The sequence below is a fragment of the Mobula birostris genome, chromosome 21 (genome assembly GCF_030028105.1).
Source record: "Mobula birostris isolate sMobBir1 chromosome 21, sMobBir1.hap1, whole genome shotgun sequence".
NCBI lineage: Eukaryota > Metazoa > Chordata > Chondrichthyes > Myliobatiformes > Myliobatidae > Mobula > Mobula birostris.
Window position 1 is genome coordinate 6,499,364 of NC_092390.1, and position 19,332 is coordinate 6,518,695.

At 42.0% G+C, this 19,332-nt stretch overlaps 1 protein-coding gene across 3 annotated transcripts in view; it reads right to left on the bottom strand.

The window, feature by feature from the left end:
* The window catches only part of sfxn3 (sideroflexin 3), a 108,585-nt gene that overhangs the window by 25,274 nt on the left and 63,979 nt on the right, over positions 1-19,332 (bottom strand). For all 3 annotated transcript variants that reach the window (XM_072238882.1, XM_072238884.1, XM_072238883.1), the window contains 2 exons: positions 9,158-9,243; positions 1,980-2,107 (listed from right to left, as the gene is read on the bottom strand). In XM_072238882.1, coding sequence (XP_072094983.1) covers positions 1,980-2,107; positions 9,158-9,243 — 214 coding nt within the window. The remainder of the gene's footprint in view (positions 1-1,979; positions 2,108-9,157; positions 9,244-19,332) is intronic.

Below are 19,332 nucleotides of genomic sequence, written 5' to 3' on the forward strand. Positions count from 1 at the left end.
TCCCTCCTCCTTTACCATAAAATGCTCTAGGATATTAAAACCTTTGCCACTAATCTCCCTTTCCACCACATCCTTCTTCTTGGTAAATAGTGATGTAAAGTACTCATTAAGGACCTCAACCACATCCAAGCATATATTTCCCCCTTCACCCTTGAGTGGTCCTACCCTCTCCCAAGTTATCTTCGTGCTCTTGAATGCTTTGGGATTCTCTTTAGTCCTATTTGCCAAGAACTTTTCATGAGCGTTTCTGACTTTCCCAATTCCCTTTGAGTTCTCTTCTGGCTTCTTTATAATCCTGTTTGATTCTAGCTTTCTTTTTCCTTGACTGAATTCATCACTTGCCTTTGACATCCAAGGTTCTCTTACCTTAACACCCTTGTCCTTCCTTCTGACTGGAACATACCTGCCCTTTATGCTGTTCAGTTGTCTTTAAAAACCCTCCACATATCAATTATTGACTTGCACAGAAACAGCAGCTCCCAATTAACTCTCCTTAATTCCTGACTAATACTCTCGCAGTTTGCCCTGTCCCAATTTAATACTCTTCTGCAAGATCCATATTTATCCTTATCTATAGCTTAAGAAGCTGTGGGCACTGCTCACCCACTGAATGGTTAGTCCGCTGGCCAGGCTCATTACCCAACACCAGGTCCGGTACGGCCCCTCCTCTTGTTGAACTATCTACAGATTGATTTAGGAAACCCACTTGGACGCACCTATCAAATTCTGCCCTAGCTAAAGCTCTTACATTAATAAGGTCCCAGTTTATATTAGAGAAGTTGAAGCCCTCAACGACTACAACCTTGTTTTTACACCTTTCCTTAATCCGCCTGCTATCTGTTCCTCAATGTCCCGGTGGCTTTCTGTAGAACAATCCCATCAGAGTGATTGTACCTTTCCTATTTTTCAGTTCTACCCACATAGACTCAATGCACGAGCCCTCCATAATGTATCCTATGAGTACAGCTGTGATATTGTCCCTGATTAGTAGTCAATTCCCCTCTTCCCTTTTATATCCCTATCTTTTTTAAAACATCAACACCCTGGAACAGTAAACACCCATTCTTGTCCCTCTCTCAGTCATGCCTTTGTAACGGCCACAACACTATCAAAATTCCACGCTTCAAAAGTCAAAAACAACTGATTGGCAAATGTTAACCAAGTCAAAGGGAAACAACAGTGTTCATGGAAGAATGGAGAAGAAGAAAGGCTCAGCACCATCTAAGTTCTTCACCTCCATTTTAAGGATAAAGCACAAGCACTGACAGATGAAATATAGTATATAACTTGCTTAGGTCTACTCCATTTCCAAAAGAACTCGGTGTGCCAAAGTAATGAGGATACCCAGAGTTTAAGCAAGGAAGGCTTGAGACGAATAGTAATCCCATCTCCAACGCAAGGACTGAGACAAATACTACTTTAAAGTCACTATCCTAACTGACTGCAACTAATCATTGTGTGTGACATACACACTGTGATCCATTTTCTAGGCTAGAAAAAAACCCTCCTGACACCTCAACAAACAAAACACCTTTGTTCCCAATATTGTCCTCCTTCTTCAGGTGCCCAAACTTCACCAGAGGTCAGACACACAGTTGGTAACTGGTTTATTATTGTCACATGTACCAATGCACAGTTAAAAGCTTTTGTTTGCATGCCATCCAGGTAGATCATTCCAAACACAAGTTGTTCGAGGTAGCATAAAAGGAAAACAATAACAGAACGTGGACTATAATGTCACAGCTACAGAGGAAGCTCAGTGCACATAGACGAACACATGGCAAGGTAAGCAGAGAGATCAAAGTTCACCTTCATTGCCCTTTCCAAAGGCTTATAACAGCAGATAGAAGCTGTCCTAACCCTGTTCCTGTGTGTTCTCAAGATTTTGTACCTTCTGCCTGATGGAAGTACAGGAACAAGAGAACGACTATTGGCTAAACAACTAAAGCAACCTTCCATGTAACCAAGTCCTGACTTACCCATGGCAGGTACCGCCATACCAATCCGAGACACTATAACCTGGACAATGGCTTGCTGGGCTGCCTTGACTGACTCCCCAAGTCGATTTCCGTTGGCGTCTGTGACTGGTATCCCATACTTAAGTTCTCTGCAAAACAAAATGGACTTATTGAGAGCTAACGGTTTACTTATGGTTTTACAAGCCAGTGATAAGGCCACATATGAAGCACTGTGCACTGTTCTGGTTACAGTGCTTTTGGAAACACGTCAATAAACAATACAGTACAGGGTGCAAAAAGAAATATTTAAGAAAATGTTCCTTGGACTGGAGAGTTTGAGTTACCAGGAGAGACTGCTTAGGCTCGGATGGTTTTCACTGGAACTTAGGAGGCTGATAAACATTTATAAAATTATACTGACAACAAAATTTACTTCCTGAATACTTTCGGGTGCATTTTATGAATTTTGGGGTGCTGATCATGAAAATCATGTAATTTCATGCAATTTCCCAATCATGCAACTTTTTTTGAAATCACCTACATTTGTTATTTCAATTCATGATTCAAGTCAATTAATATGTTGCGCATACTGTAAGCTGGAAAGTTTTCTATCTTGTCCAGCCATGTTGGGCATGCTTAGGTAAGGCGAATGCTACATGGAAGGACCAGTTTTAGAGAGACTATAAATTTCCATAATGAAGGGTTTTGATATTTGAGATGGATGGTTCCTAGAATAACTAATGTCAAGCTTAAGGAAGGAAATTTTGTTGGTCCACAAATCAATGACAGGCAATTCAAAGAACGTCCAGTGGGACCGGAGAAAATTGCATGGAAGGCATTCAAGGTTGCTGCTGAACGTTTTCTTGGCAACTACTGAGCACCAAACTACGTGCAGCTGCTTGAAAACACGCTTCAAGCACACAATACCATGAAATGCAACTTGTCACTAAACAGTCACTGTCTACACTTCCATTTGGACTTCTACCCTCTAATCTTGGCACTGTCAGTGATGAGCATGGTGAAAGGTTTCACGAGGACATTGTGGTCATGGAGAAACAGTATCAGGGCAACTGGAATTCACCAATGGTGACTTATGGTGGACATGGTGGAAATCTGCAGATGCTGGAAATTCAAGCAACACACACAAAATGCTGGAGGAACGCAGCAGGCTAGGCAGCATCTATAGGACGTTTCGGGCCGAGACCCTTCATCAGGACTAACTGAAAGAAGAGATAGTAAGAGATTTGAAAGTGGGAGAGGGAGGGGGAGATCCGAGATGATAGGAGAAGATGGGGGGGGGGGGTGGGATGAAGCTGAGAGCTGGGAAGTTGATTGGCAAAAGGGATACAAGGTCGGAGAAGGGAGAGGATCATGGGATGGGAGGCCTAGGGAGAAAGAAAGTGGGAGGAGAGCACCAGAGGAAGATGGAGAGCTGGCAAGGAGTTATTGTGTGAGGGATGGGAGGGGGGGGGGGGGGGGCGCGCGCGCGCGCGCAATAATAAATAAATAAATAAAGGATGGGGTAAGAATATGACCCTTGTGGCTAAGGGGCTCAGGGGTATGGAGGGAAGGCAGGTACAGGGTTCTGAGTTGGATGATCAACTATGATCATACTGAATGGCGATGCAAGTTCGAAGGGCTGAATGGCTTACTCCTGCACCTATTTCCTATGTTTCTAAGAAGGGGAGGAGGGGTATTAATGGAAGTTAGAGGTTAATGTTCATGCCATCAGGTTGGAGGCTACCCAGGCAGAATATAAGGTGTTGTTCCTCTAACCTGAGTGTGGCTTCATCTCGACAGTAGAGGAGGCCATGAATAGACATGTCATAGACATGGAATTAAAATGTGTGGCCACTGGGAGATCCTGCTTTCTCTGGCGGACAGAGCGTAGGTGTTCAATGAAGCGGTCTCCCAGTCTGCGTCATGTCTCACTGGTACTTCCTCCCTCACCATCATTCAGGGCCCCAGACAGTCCTTCCAGGTGAGGCAACACCACCTGTGAGTCGGCTGGGGTGATATACTGCGTCCGGTGCTCCTGATGTGGCCTTCTATATATTGGCGAGACCCAACGCGGACTGGGAGAACATTTCGCTGAACACCTGCGCTCTGTCCACCAGAGAAGGACCTCCCAGGGGCCACATATTTTAATTCCACATCCCATTCCCATTCCGATATGTCCATCCATGGCCTCCTCTATGAAGCCACACTCAAATTGGAGGAACAACACCTTATATTCCGTCTGGGTAGCCTCCAACCTGATGGCATGAACATTGACTTCTCTAACTTCCATTAATGCCTCTTCTCCCCTTCTTACTCCATCCCTTATTTATTTATTATTCTCTCCCTCTCCCCCGCTTCTCTCTGTTCCTCTCACAATAACTCCTTGCCTGCTCTCCATCTTCCTCTGGTGCTCACCTCCCCTTTTCTTTCTCCCTAGGCCTCCCGTCCCATGATCCTCTCCCTTCTCCAGTCTTGTATCCCTTTTGCCAATCATCTTTCCAGCTCTTAGCTTCACCCCTCCCCCTCCTGTCTTCTCCTATCATTTCATGTCTCCCCCTCCCACTTCCACTTTCAAATCTCTTACTATCTCTTCTTTCAGTTAGTCCTGACGAAGGGTCTCAGCCCGAAACATCGACTGTGCATCTTCCTATAAATGCTACCTGACCTGCTGCATTCCACCAGCATTTTGTGTGTGTTGCTTGCAATTATACAGTTCCTTTGCAACTACAGGACATTCCAGACAAGGACTTCCCTTTAGAACAGAGATGAGGAGGAATTTTATTTTTAGTCAAAGAGTGGTGAATCTGTGGCATTCATTGTCACAGATGGCTGTGGAGACCAAGACATTGGGTATATTTAAAGCAGAAGTTGAAAGTTTCTTGATTAGTAAGGGTGTCAAAGGTTATGGGGAGAAAGCAGGAGTTCGGAGTTGAAAGGGTTAATATATCAGCCACGCTGGAATAGCAGGGCAGACTCGATGGGCGGGGTAACCTAATTCTGCTCCAGTCTTATGGTATTTACAAGCCAAAGATGTGTATTTGAAGTGTTGCCATTTATGCAAGGGCAGTTAAACAATAGAAACATATGTAAGGGGGTTTCGATTTTTATGTTACTGCGGAGGCTAATTAAAATGGCGTCTTTGTTATGTTAATCTGGGGAATGCGGCTTTGTTGTGCTTTAACGCTGAGAAAGTTTGCGCTAGCAGCTTATTGTGGTTTAGAGGGTGATAAGAGGGTGCTATTAACCAATTGGGATAGTTGTTATGGTTTTGGTGTATTTGAAGATACTGTATGCGCGGGGTTTTGGGGCAGAAGGCGGGAGAGCGAGACAGAGGATGGACCAGGTGCTGTGAGTCCGCTAACGGGGTCGGACCCCGAGCGGGACGTTCGGCGAGGAGACGGAGACGGACTTATGTGGAGCGTCTGGTCGACCACCGTTGTTGGTCCCAGGCGGCCGGTCGAGGTGGTCCGAGGGGTCGCAGGGTGAAGAAGGAGGGTCCTGAGCTCCAACTGTTTGTGCACGAAGAGATTGAACTTTGATAAGTGTGGCGCCTTTTATATTTTATTCTTTTTTAATTATATAGTTCCAGTAATATCTATAAACTGTAAATCATTTAATTGCATCTGCTGTAATGTCTGTTATTTGGGCGGGGTGGGGTACCTCACACAGCATCCACACAAACGAATTACCCAGTTTGGCGGGGCCGAGGCTGTTTCCCTAGACGACAGCGAGCCGAGCGACCCTGAGGGTGGCCAGGGGGGCTGCACATAGAAAACCTACAGCACAATACAGGCCCTTCGGCCCACAAAGCTGTACCAAACACATCCTTACATTAGAACTACCTAGGCTTACCCATAGCCCTCTATTTTTCTAAACTCCATGTACCTATCCAGGAGTCTCTTAAAAGACCTTATCGTTTCCACCTCCATCGCCGGCAGCCCATTCCACGCACTCACCATTCTCTGCATAAAAAACTTACCCCTGACATCTCCTCTGTACCTACTTCCAAGCACCTTAAAACTATGCCCTCTCATGCTAGCCATTTCAGCCCTGGGGAAAAGCCTCAGACTATCCACACGATCAATGCCTCTCATTATCTTGTACACCTCTATCAAGTCACCTCTCATCCTCCGTCGCTCCAAGGAGAAAAGGCCGAGTTCACTCAACCTATTCTCATAAGGCATGCTCCCCAATCCAAGCAACATCCTTGTAAATCTCATCTGCACCCTTTCTATGGTTTCCATGTCTTTCCTGTAGTGAGGTGACCAGAATTGAGCACAGTACTCCAAGTGGGGTCTGACCAGGTTACTATATAGCTACTATATAATCAGCTCTTAAACTCAATCCCATGATTAATGAAGGCCAATGCACCGAATGCTTTCTTTACTACAGAGTCAACCTGCACAGCAGCTTTGGGTATCCTATGGACTCAGACCCCAAGACCCCTCTGATGCTCCACACTGCCAAGAGTCTTGCCATTAATGCTATATTCTGCCATTATATTGGACCTACCAAAATGAACCACTTCACACTTATTTCAATTAACTAATAGAAATAAAAAAGACCAATAAATTATCCATTTAGCTGTGGAATAAAGTGACACACTAGCCAGCAGAGCTAAAATTTACTTAGGTTCTCTTAACAGAGATTGTTACTAAACTTTTACTCAGTTATAGCTGATTTTGAAAAATAATTTAATTCCTTTTCTTAGCATTGATAAAATATGTCAGGAAACAACTGCAAGCCAGTTAGTCCTCTTAAGGTGTGACTAGCAGATTCACTTGCCATAATTTCAAAAGTCAAAGTTCTTTAAGGAAAGACACAAATAGATGTTCCACTGAGCTTTAGAGAAGAAGGCTGGATACCCTCATCAAACTCTAGCCCTTAATTTGAGTTTGGAACAAGGGATCCCAAAATGCTCCCGAATGTTTTACAAATTGATCAAATCTTTTAAGTGTAAACTTCTGCACAAGTTGTTAAAAACAACTTAACGTCTACACCGAAAACTGTGGGATCATATCCCACTTCATGAATTCTGTGTTAACTGCAATTAATTGACAGTCCAGGTCCAGATCAATGTCATTAAGCTAATAAGAACATCTGACAAGTCTTGCAGAAATAAATTAATGGATCACCCTTTTCTTTGCTGCCACTGAGATCCTGCACCTGTGTAAAATGTCTGCACCAACTATTTGTGCTTCAAGGTTGTAAAAATTTTGAGAGATATAACACATAGAATATTATAGCACAGTACAGGCCCTCCAGCCCATGATGGTAACCTTACCTCCCACAGTTTCTATCATTCGTGTGCTTATTGAAGAGCTTCTTAAATGCCTCTAATGTATCTGCCATGACCACTAGCCATGGCAGGGCATTCCACATACCCACTTGTCTTTATGTAAAGAATTTACCTCTGACATCCCTTATACTTCCCTCCAAATTATGCCCCTTGCATTTGCCATTTCCACATTGTGAAAAAATTTATGGCTATCCATTCAATGCATCATATCTTGTAAACTTCTGTCTCCTTTCAATCTCTTTCACTTCTCAGAGAAAAGCCTTAGATTGCTCAGCCCAACTACACAAGATATGCCCTCAAATCCAGGTGGATTGATGGTAAATCTGATCTGCATATGAATAGTATACTGATAAGATAATGTAATGTCCTGGTTAGGATTTCTATTACTATGCTGAGAGGTATTTTATTTTAGCATTTTTCTGTAAAAGCAGTGTGTCCTGCTGGTAGGAGTGTTTTGGCTTCGGCTAAAGATAAGGAGCCATGTTCAATTTAGAAATATTGTGTCAGCCAATTGTAATTTTCTTCCCAGTGGAAGATTCAGGACAGCTGGGTGGGATTTCTGAAGGACATCAGTCTGTTTTGGGGTCTTTTAGCGAGAGCTGCTGAGCGGGCCACAAGGAAAGATTCTGCAGAATGCCATTTGAAGGCTGTTGTAAGAAATGCTTTGCGCAGATGAATAGCTCCAAGGAAAAAGGGGCAATATTCCTGAGAGAGCCAGTACACTTAAAGATGATCTTCCCCCCCGTGAAGTTCAAACTGTGGCTGGTACCCTTTGAGCAGAATGTGAATTCAATGTGTGAGTAAAGCACTACACCCAGCTACTACAGAAATGAGCACATTGGGCCGGTTTAACTGCAATTAGCCCTTTTCTTTTTCTGTAACTGTTAAAGTTGAAAATTTGGTGAACATATTTCCTTTGTAATTTTATGCCGGTGTATGATCTGTTAATTCTCTGGCGAACTCTGCATGGAGCAGTGTTTACACAGCATCCGCTGTAATCAATGTTTCTTGATGGGAACATCCCAACGTTCCTGTTCGGTTGAACCCCAAATCATACCGACCCTAGACATATATTGTTAATGAAAGGTGCCTTCTCACTAGTCTTCATATTAATGTCAGACATCAAAAACAATGTTCGTTTTTAACATCCAAAACAGCATTAGTTTTTGACTTCAGAAATTACTTATCTCGCAATCCTTCAACTACATAAATATCATAGTCATTGCTCTCCATTTTTAACCAAATAATTAACTATTAAACCACATGATTGTGAACAGCTGCTGGCATTTTGGAACCCCAATTTATGCCCTTCTCTTTACTGCCTTTCAATAGTACAGGCTGTCTTTTTCTTAAGCACCATCTAATTTTTCTGGAGATACTGACAGACCATTGGGAAGGTCTCAGGTCCCACACCAACAGGTTCAGGAACAGTAATTACCCTGCAACCAGCATCACTTGCCTCAACACTGAACAGATCCTATAACCTACAGACTCACTTTCAAAGACTCTTAACAACTCATGTTCTTAGTATTATTTTAGTATTTTTTAAAATTTGAACAATTTGTTCTCTTTTGCACATTGGTTGTTAGTCTTAGCTTACGTACAGCTTTTCATAAATATTATTGCATTTCTTTATTTTCCTGTAAACACCTGCAAGAAAATAAAAGGGTTCAATTGACCTTAGAGAGGGTTAAAAGGTTGCCATGAAGGGCTTGTACTGTGCGAATTGTTTTGTGTTCTTTGTCGTAACAATTAATCTCAAGGTAGTATATGGTAACATGCATGTGCATTAATAATAAATTTTACTTTGACTAGTTCCAACCATTTTTGTAACAGATAGGCAACATTTGCTGCCCACCACTCTTCCTCAACAACTAGGTCCACTTTGCAGTAATCTTACCTCTGTCGCATGAAAGGGATATTGATGCAGTTGGCAGCAGCTACGGCAGCAAAGGGCACAAAACGAGAAAGCAGGGAAGGCAAATGCTTCAGGAAAGAAAGAGAAAAGCATATGATTAACCTTCAATGGTTATGAATAAAATTAATCTCTCTACTGAACAGCCAGTTACCCAAAACAATAGATACATCTTATACAAATACTTTCAAACCTGCTGAGTATTTCTTGCTTTTAGGTATCCCATAGTTTCCTTTGGTATAAACCATAAGACCATGAGGCATAAGGGCAGAATCAGGCCACTCTTCCCATTGAATCTGTGCTGCTATTTTATTATGGCTGATTTATTATCCCTCTCAACCCCATTGTCCTGTCTTCTCTTCGTAACCTTTGACGCCCTGATTAACCAAGAACCTCAACCCCTGATTTAAATATACTCAATCATTTGGCCTGCACAGCCATCTGTAGCAATGGATTCCACAGATTCATCACCCTCTAACTCAAGAAATTCTTTCTCATCACTGTTCTAAATAGACGTCTCTCTATTCTGAGGCTATGCCCTCTGGTCCTAGACTTCCCACTATAGGAAATAGTTTCTCCACATCCAGTCTATCTAAGGCTTTCAATATTCAATAGGTTTCAATGAGATCCCCCACTATTCAGTGAGTACAGGTCCGGAGCCATCAAACGCTTCTCAAGCATTAACCTTTTTATTTTCTGAAACATGCTTGTGAACCTCTTCCAGACCCTCTCCAATGCCAGTACGTCTCTTCTTAGATAAAGGAGCAAAACTGCTCAAAATACTCCAAGTGCAGTCTGGCCAATGCCTGGTACAGCCTCAGCATTACATTCTTGCTCTTATATTCCAGTCCACTTGAAATGAACGCTAACATTGCATTTGCCTTCCTTACCACTGACTTAACCTGAAGTTAATCTTTAGGGAATATGCAGAAAGAATCTCAAGTCCCTCTGAACCTCTGAGTTCTGAATTTTCTCCCTGTTTAGAAAATAGTCTAAGCCTTTACTCCTTCTACCAAAGTGCATGATCATACACTTCCTTACACTATATTCCACCTGCCTCTTCTTTGTCCATTCTACCAATCTGTCCAAGTCCTACTGCAGACTCGCTGGTTCCTCAGCACTACCTGCTTCTCTGCCTACCTTTAAGTTGTCTGCAGATGGCCACAAATCCATCAATTCTGTCATCCAAATCATTGATATTTAACATGAAAAGAAACGGTCCCAACAGTAACCGCTGCAGAACACCACTAGTCACCAGCAGCCAACCACAATAGGTCCCTTTTATCCCCAGTCTTTATCTCCTGCCAATCAGCCAAACTTCTATCCATGCGCACATCTTTCCTGTAATACCATGAGCTCTTATCTTAAGCAGCCTCCTGGGCTGCACCTTATCAAAGGCCTTCTGAAAATCCAAGTACACACATCCACTGACCGTTTGTCTATCCTGCCTGTTATTTCCTCAAAGAATTGCAACAGATTTGTCAGGGAAGATTTCCCTTTAAGGAAACCATACAGATTTTGACCAACTGTATCATGTGCCTTGAAGTACCCTGAAACCTCATCCTTAGCTAATGGACTCCAGCAATTTACCAACCACAGAAGTCACACTAACTGGCCTATAATTTCCTTTCTTCTGCCTCCCTCCCTTCTTAAAGAATGGAGTGACATCTGCAATTTACCAGTTCTCCAGAACTATTCCAGCATCTATTGATTCTTGAAAGATCGCTACCAGTAACTTTTTCAGAACCCTACAGTGTAGTCCATCTGATCAGTGACTTATCTACCTTCAGACCTTTCAGCTTCCAAAGCACCATTCCTTAGTCACAGCAACTACACTCACTTCTGCCCCCCTCACCGACACTCTCAAATTTGTGGCTTACTGCTAGTGTCTTCCACAGTGATGACTGGTGCAAAAAAGTTTGTCTGCCTTTTTATTGTTCCCAATGACTTTCTCTCCAGCATCATTTTCTAGTAGTCTGATATCCACTCTTGCATCTCTTTCACTCTTTATATACCGTAAATTCCGGTGTATAAGCCGAGAATTTGGCCCTAAATTTTGGTCCTAAAATTAGGGGGCTGGCTTATACAGAGGGTGCCAACTTTGGAAAAAGAAATACAGTGTATTTATTGGCTGTTTTTGAGTCAAATACAAAAGAAAATACAAACGCTTATGAAATCAACACAAAAGATCTACAAAACACATTCTGTTTCTCAGTTTACTTGTACACACTGTTGCCATCAAACGTTCAGAGCTTGAAACTCTCACACTCTTCAATGTCTGACCCTCCAAAAATTGCGTCCCATTCTTTGGCAGCCATGAGGCACGGACGTCAAACCACTGGGGATGGCTGATATGTCCGTATTTTCAGCTTTCAGTGCTGCTTTTCTCACTTGACAAGGGCGCTTCAAACATGTCCCAGACAAGTAGCAACTTTTCCTTCCTGAAACCTTCGGGACGTCGACGCCACACCTCTTTAACACACTTCAAGCAACCCGCTTCACCCATCCAGCCGCGTTCTTGAACGTAAACAATAACACCCCATGGGAATTTTTCTTTCTTTGGGAATGTTTTCCTCTTAAAAATCACCATCGGTGGTAGCTTGGTCCCATCAGCCATACACGTTAACATGACAGTAAAATGTTGCTTCTCGTGTCCAGTTGTTTTGACAAGGACCGTTTTCTCCCCCTTCTGATTGACAGTATGGTTGCAGCAAAGTCAAAGAACGTGGGTGTCTCGTCCATGTTACCAATCAGTGAGAGCAGGTAAAAATGTGCCTTTCGGTGCTTGATTACAAACGATTGGAAGGTTGTAATCTTATTCTCAAGGTCGCTTGGCAACTTCTGAGCAATCTTTGTTTTTTTGTCTCAAGACAAGATCACATCTATTCATAAATCGGGTGCACCAACTTCGCTTACCTTTGAAACTTTCGCTGACCTCATTGTGTTTTTCAGCCCATTTCAATGCTTGAACTCGAATCATTTCTCTGGTAACAATGTATCCAGACGATCGCTGGTGATTCACCCACTCTAAAACTTTTTCTTCCAGTTCTGGCCACTGGCATGTTCTCCTGCGGTTTGCACATTTCATCTTTGGCATTTCCCTCAGCGTGTCCTCTGCCTTTCTCCACTCTCTCACTTGTTTCTCGTTTACACTAAACTTCTTAGTAGCTGCGGAATTATTCGTTCCTTTAGCAAAATCAACAACCTTCAGCTTGAAGCCAGCATCATATCGCATTCGTTTTAATCTTTTGTACATGGTGGTCGCAAACTCAATACTGAGTACACGTACTGATCCCGCCACCCCATGTTATGTTTTAACGAGATTACGATGGGCGCTAAATAGTTTCACGGGGGTTACATTTCAGAGGATTCTTTACCATTGGGAACCTAATCCAGAACTTCCCTCCCTGATTTATTTATTAAGAATTCGCTTATAACACTCTATAATGTGTAGGCCTATTCTCTTAGCGGGTACTGGTTCACAAAATTTCCAGGTTCCGGATCTGGCAAAGCTGAGTATGGGCATGTGAGATCTTGTGATCTTTTCTGGTTAAATCAAAAACCTCTACAAAAGGGGTCGGCTTATACAATTGTAACATGAAAAAGTCACTTTTTTAACCTTGAAAATGGAGGGGGGGGTGTCAGCTTATATATCGGAATTTACGGTATCTGAAAAAAACTTTTGCTATCCTCTTTGCTATTACTGGCTAGCTGACCTTCATATATAATTTTTTTAGTTGCCTTATGATGGTATTTGAAAGCTTCCCAATCCTCTAACTTCCCACTATTTTTTGCTATATTATATGCTCTCTCTTTTGCTTTTTTGCTGTCTTTGACTCCCTTGTCAGCCACAGTTACCTCATCCTCCCTATAGAATACTTCCTCTTGGGATGTATCTATACCGTGCTTTCCGAATTGCCACCAGAAACTCCACCATTGCTGTTTTACCATTATCCCTGCTACTGTCCCCTTCCAATCAATGTTAGCCGGCTCCTCTCTCATGCCTCTGTAGTTCCCTTTACTCCACTGTAATACTGATACATCAGCTTTTTCTTCTCCCTCTCAAACTGCAGGATGATTTCTAACATATTATGATCATTGTCTCCTAAGGGTTCCTCTACCTTAAGCTCTCCAGTCAAATCTGATACATTACACAACTATCCAATCTAAAATAGCTGATCACCTAGATGGCTCAACCACAAGCTGCTCTAATATACCACCTTGTAGGCATTCTACAAATTCTCTCTCTTGAGATCTAGCACCAACCTGATTTTCCAAATCTACCTGTATAATGAAATCTCTCATGACTATCATAACACTGCTCTTATTATATTTTCTCTATCTATTTCCTGTTGAAATTTATTTCCCACATCCTGGTTACTCCTTGATAACTCCCATCAGGGTCTTTTTACCTTTGCAGTTTCTTAACTGTACCCACAAGGAATCTACACCTTCTGACCCTGTGATCAGAATAGGCCCCTTTTACACCAACTCCTTGTCTCCTGCCAATTTTCTGTACACAGTAGTTTATTTCCTATGATCCTCTTTCTGAGGATTTGATTTCATTTTTTCTTTATCAACAGAGCCACCCCACCCCCTCTGCCTACCCACCTGTCGTTTTGATACAAGGCAAATCCTTGGATGTTAAGCTCCCAACTATGATCTTCTTTCAGCCATGTCTGAGTGATGCCCACAACACTGTACCTGCCAATCTCTAACTATGCTATAAGATAATCTACCTTATTCTATATACTGTGTACATTCAAATATAACACATTCAGTCCTGTATTCGTTACCCTTTTTGATTTTGCCCCCACGTTACACTTCAGCTCATCCCACTGATTGCAATTTTGCCCGATCATCTGCCTATCCTTCCTGACCGTCTCACTACACACCGCATCTACCTGTAGAACAACTGCCCCATCACTCTGGTTCCCATCCCCTGTCAAATTAGTTTAAATCATTCCCAACAACTCTAGCAAATTTGCTCATAAGGATTTTAATTTCCCCCTCCCCTAAACACAGTTCAAGTATAACCCATCCTTTTTGTACAGATCATACCTTCCCCATAAGAAATCCCAGCGATCCAGAAATCTGAAACCCTGCCCTGCACCAGTTCCTCAGCCTCTCGTTCATCTGTACTATCATCCTGTTCCTGCCCTGACCAGCACGTGGGACTGTGTGTAATGAAGTAAACCTGAACAAATCCTACATGATCTGGGTCAAGACAGACACTTCTCTTCAGTTCTTGAACCCACCTGCAGAACGCTAATCACCATCTCATAACAGGGCAGTGAAGGTGGAGAAAGGTTGTAGCAGTGAAGGGTCTTGCACTCCAGGCCACTGGACCTTGACCCCGACCTGTCAGCGACAGTGTTGTGGCTGTCCGTGCATCAGCCTCCCCATGTTAAACAAAGTCACGCACACGCGTTCTCCATTCAGGGAATCCACCCTAACATCCCGCAGACAACTTCTTAGGAGAGCATTACACTCCACTCAAGTACTTCTACTACTACCACGATCATCTCAGTACAGTAACACTATAACTACTTTGCACTACAGCGGACTTTGATTAGTTTGTTCTAAGTGTGTCCATTCTTGCACAAGCTATAGTTTTCTTGCCAGTGCGTTGTCACTAATGCGATGTGTCTGTAATGCTGCTGGATGCAAGCTTTTCATTGCACCTGCGCGCACAGGTACTTGTGCATGTGACAATAAATTTGACTTGAAGTCTCAGATGTTACATGGTGTCAACTCTTTGAATGAACAACCAGTTCGGGTTGAGTTGAGAACACCCTCAAACTTAAAACACACTCAACTTTCTCAACAAACTCTGTTTCCTTCTCAAATGGCAAGATGCTGAGTGATTCTGCCCTTACTACGATTTCATAATTTTCAACATCTTCCTGTTCCTTTATTTTGTTTCAATCTTCCTGCTTCGTAAGCAAGGGCTGAGCTTCAACTCAATAATTTTCAATTGACCCATGCAGATACAACCGAGATGAATTTCCTCTGAACAGTTCTGTGTTTACTGTTCCATGAACCAACCACATCATTACACAACATAACTAAAATGTCTTTGAGTAATCTCAGGAAATGGAATGTCAGTTTTCTACTCTATTCAGCAACTACAAAATCAAATCTATTCAGGCTGTAAAGCTTCATGGAAGCTCACTGTGGTTTAGATCACTAATTTTAGATAAAAATCATTAGAAGGAGCAAATTTTAGTTTCATGCAGCATAAATAGCAAATGGAAGTACCTAACCCATTTTACTGGAATATTAAGTAACAATATCAAGTGGATATAAAACAAAAATCAATTCATCCTGACCATAAAGGGATTTATTTAAAGATGAAAGCTATGACTGAGCGAATATTTGGTTGGAGGCTGTTATGAGGAAAGATCGAGTAAACTAATTGATCTTGCTGAAGCCTTTCAGATGGATACTGCAGACCCCAAAATGTTATTCTGTCTACCTAGGGAATCTAAAAAATAGGGTCATAGTCTCAGGAAGAGCACTGGGTCATCTAATTTACAGATGAGGATAAATTTCTCAGTGCAGAATGTTGTAAGTTTCCAACTCCTGCAATCTCTTTAGAAGGCACATGAACGGACAGAGATGGAGGGATCAGAACCACGTGCATGCAGAAGGGTTTGGATGGGCAGCAAGATCAGCTCAAACCCGGTGGACGAGGGCTGTACGGTTTTATTATCTGCTCTTATGCACTCACAAGGAAATGGAAATGCAAAATACATTTACAGATTGGCATGTGTGACGTTGTGGGCATCACTGAATCATGGTTGAATAGGTGGGAGCTTAACATCCGAGGATACACACTGTATTGAAAGGACAGGCTGGAAGGCAAAGGGCGTGGCATGGCTCTGTGGGTAAAAAATGAAGTCAACTCATTAGGAAGAGGTGACATAGGGTCGGAAAGTGTTGAACCATTGTCGATAAAGCTAAGGAACTGCAGGGGTAAAAAAGACCCTGATGGGAGTTACGTATAGACCCCAAACACTAGTAAGGATATGGCCTACAAATTACAATGGGAGGTAGAAAATGCATACCAAAAGGGCAATGTTACAATAGTCCTGGAGGATTTCAATATGCAGGTAGATTGGGAAAATCAGCTTGGTGCTGGATCCCCAGAGGAGGAACTTCTAGAATCGCTTTTTAGAGCAGTTCGTGATTGAGCCCACTGAAGGATCAGTTATTCTGGATTGGGTATTCTGCAATGAACTGGAGTTGATCAGAGAGTTTAAGATTTAAAATAAACCCTTTGGGGCAAGTGATCGTAATATGATCAAATTCTCCCTCCTATTTGAGAAGGAGAAGCTAAAGTCAGATGTATCAGTATTAGTGGAGTGAAGTGCTTTACAGAGGCATGAAAAGAGTTGGAAAAAATTGACTGGAAAAGAACACTGGCAGGGATGAGAGCAGAGGAATAACGGTTGGAATTTCTGGAAGCAATTCGGAAAGCACAGGATATATACATCCCAAAGAGGAAGTAGTATTCTAAAAGCAAAATGACACAACCGTGGCTGACAAGTGAAATCAAAGCCAACATAAAAGCCAAAGAGAGGGCACATAATAGAGCAAAAATTAGTGGGAAGTTAGAGGATTGGGAAGCTTTTAAAAACCAATAGAAGGGAACTAAAAATGTCATTAAGGAAAAGATGGCTTATGAAAATAAGCTAGCCAGTAATATTAAAGAGGCTATCAAAAGTTTCTTTGGATACATAAAATGTTAAGGAGAGGCAAGAATGGATATCAGACTGCTGCAAAATTATACCTGAAAGGTAGTAATGGGGGACAAGGAAAAGGTGGATGAACTGAATAAGTTCTTTTCAGCAGTCTTCATTGTGGAAAGACACGAGCCATATGTTGAAAGTTCTAGAATGTCTGGGGTCAGAAATGTGTGAAGTTGCCATTACTAGGAAGAATGTTCTTGGAAAACTGAAAAGACTGAAAGTAGGGAAGTCACCTGGATCAGATGGTGTGCACCTCAGGCTTCTGAAAGAGGTGGCTAAAGAGATTTGAGGCATTAGCAATGATTTTTCAAGAATCACGATCATTCTGGAGTAGTTCCTGAAGACTGGAAAATTGCAAATGTCACTCCACTCCAAGAAGGAAGAGAGGCAGAAGAGAGGAAATTACAGGCAAGTTAGCCTGAACTCACCGCTTGGGAAGATGTTGGAGTCGATTGTGAAGTATGTAGTTTCAGGGCACTTGGGGACATATGCTATAGTCAGCATGGTTTCCTCAAAAGAAAATCTTGTCAGACAAATCTACTTGAATTCTTTGAGGAAAACAAGCAGGATAGGCAAAGGTGAATAGGTTGATGTTGAGTACCTGGATTTTCAGAAGGCCTTTGACAACGAGGATGCTTAACAAAATAAGAGCCCATGGTAGTACAGGAAAGATACTTGCATGGATAAAGCAGTGGCTGATTGGCAGGAGACAAAGAGTGGGAATAAAGAGAGCCTTTTCTGGTTAGCTTCTAGTGACTAACCATGTTCCACAGGGGTCTGTGTTGGGACCGATTATTTTTACGTTGTACGTCAAAGATTTGGATGGTGGAATTGATGGCTTTGTTGCAAAGTTTGCAGGTGATAAAAAGATAGGTGGAGGGGTAGATAGTTTTGAGAAAGTAGAGGCTATGGAAGGGCTTCGACAGATTAGGAGATTGGGCAAAGGAGTGGCAGATGGAATACAATGGTCAGAAAGTGTATGGTCATGCACTTAGGTAAAATAAATAAAAGGGTTGACTACTTTCTAAATGGAGAGAAAATCCAAAAATCTGAGGCACAAAGGGACTGGGAAGTCTTTGTATAGGATTCCCTAAAAGTTAATTTGCAGGCTGAGTCTATGATGCGGAATGCAAATGCGATGTTAACATTCATTTCAAGAGGACTGGAATATAAAAGCAAGGATGTAATGTAGAGGATTTATAAAGCATTGTTGAGGCCTCACATGGAGTATTGTGAGCAGTTTTGGGCCGCTTATCTTGGAAAGAATATACTGACACTAGAAAGGGTTCAAAAGAGCTTCACAAAAATGATTCCGGGATTGAACGGCTTGTCACATGAAGAGTGTTTGAAGGCTCTGGGCCTGTATTCACCAGAATTCAGAAAAATGAATCTGACCGAATTGAAACCTATGGAATGGTGAAAGGCCTCGATAGAGTGGATGTGGCAAGATAATTCCTCAGAAAAGAGGGGTGTCCTTTTAGAAAGGAAATGAGGAGGAATGTCTTTAGCCAGAGAGTAGTGAATCTGTGGAATTTGTTGCCACAGGTGGCTGTGGAGGCCAAGTCTTCACATATATTTAAGGCAGAGGTTGATAGATTCTTGATTGATCAGGACATGAAGGGATACGGGGAGAAGGCAGGAGATTGGGGCTGAGGGGAAGAATGGATCAGCCATGATCAAATGGTGGCAGAGACACGATGGGCCAAATGGCCTAATTCTGCTCCTATATCTTATGGTCTAAGACAGCAACCAAGAACATTGATCAACAAGAACATTTAAATAAATATTCAGAAAATGCTGGAAGTATAGAACAGGTCAGGTCACACCTGTGGGAAGAAAAACAGGAGTTAACATTTCAGACTGAAGACATTTCGTCAAAATGAGAAGGAGATCAGCCCTGATGAAAGAGATTGTACCTGATAGCTTCATTTTTAGGTTTCCAGCTCGTGTTGATTAGATTTTCAAAAAGAATCACTTGTTACTTTTACACAAGTGGTTTTATGAAACAATCATACATGCAAATCCAAAATAAAATCCTCTTGATCACCAATAATAGATCCTACTAAATCAATTTATGAACTTCTAAACATTAAATTCTCTTATCGCTACCAAATAAACTTGCAGCAAATTAACATCTATCATAATTATTGTCTTGTTGCTTTCAAAGTTCATAAGAGCAGTATTAACTTGCAGGATCTGTGCAATGTTTGCCAACATTAACCATCCTCAGTAAACCCAGTTGTGATGCCATTTAACTCAAAGATCAAGAACGCCGACAATAAGTAATAAACGTAAAAGTAATAATTTTGACTGTGTGGCTGTTTTGCAAACTTTCTCCAAAGATGAAAATAATTTTGTTTTTTGGCTGAATCTGTTAATACTAAGGTAAGCAAATAACATTTACTA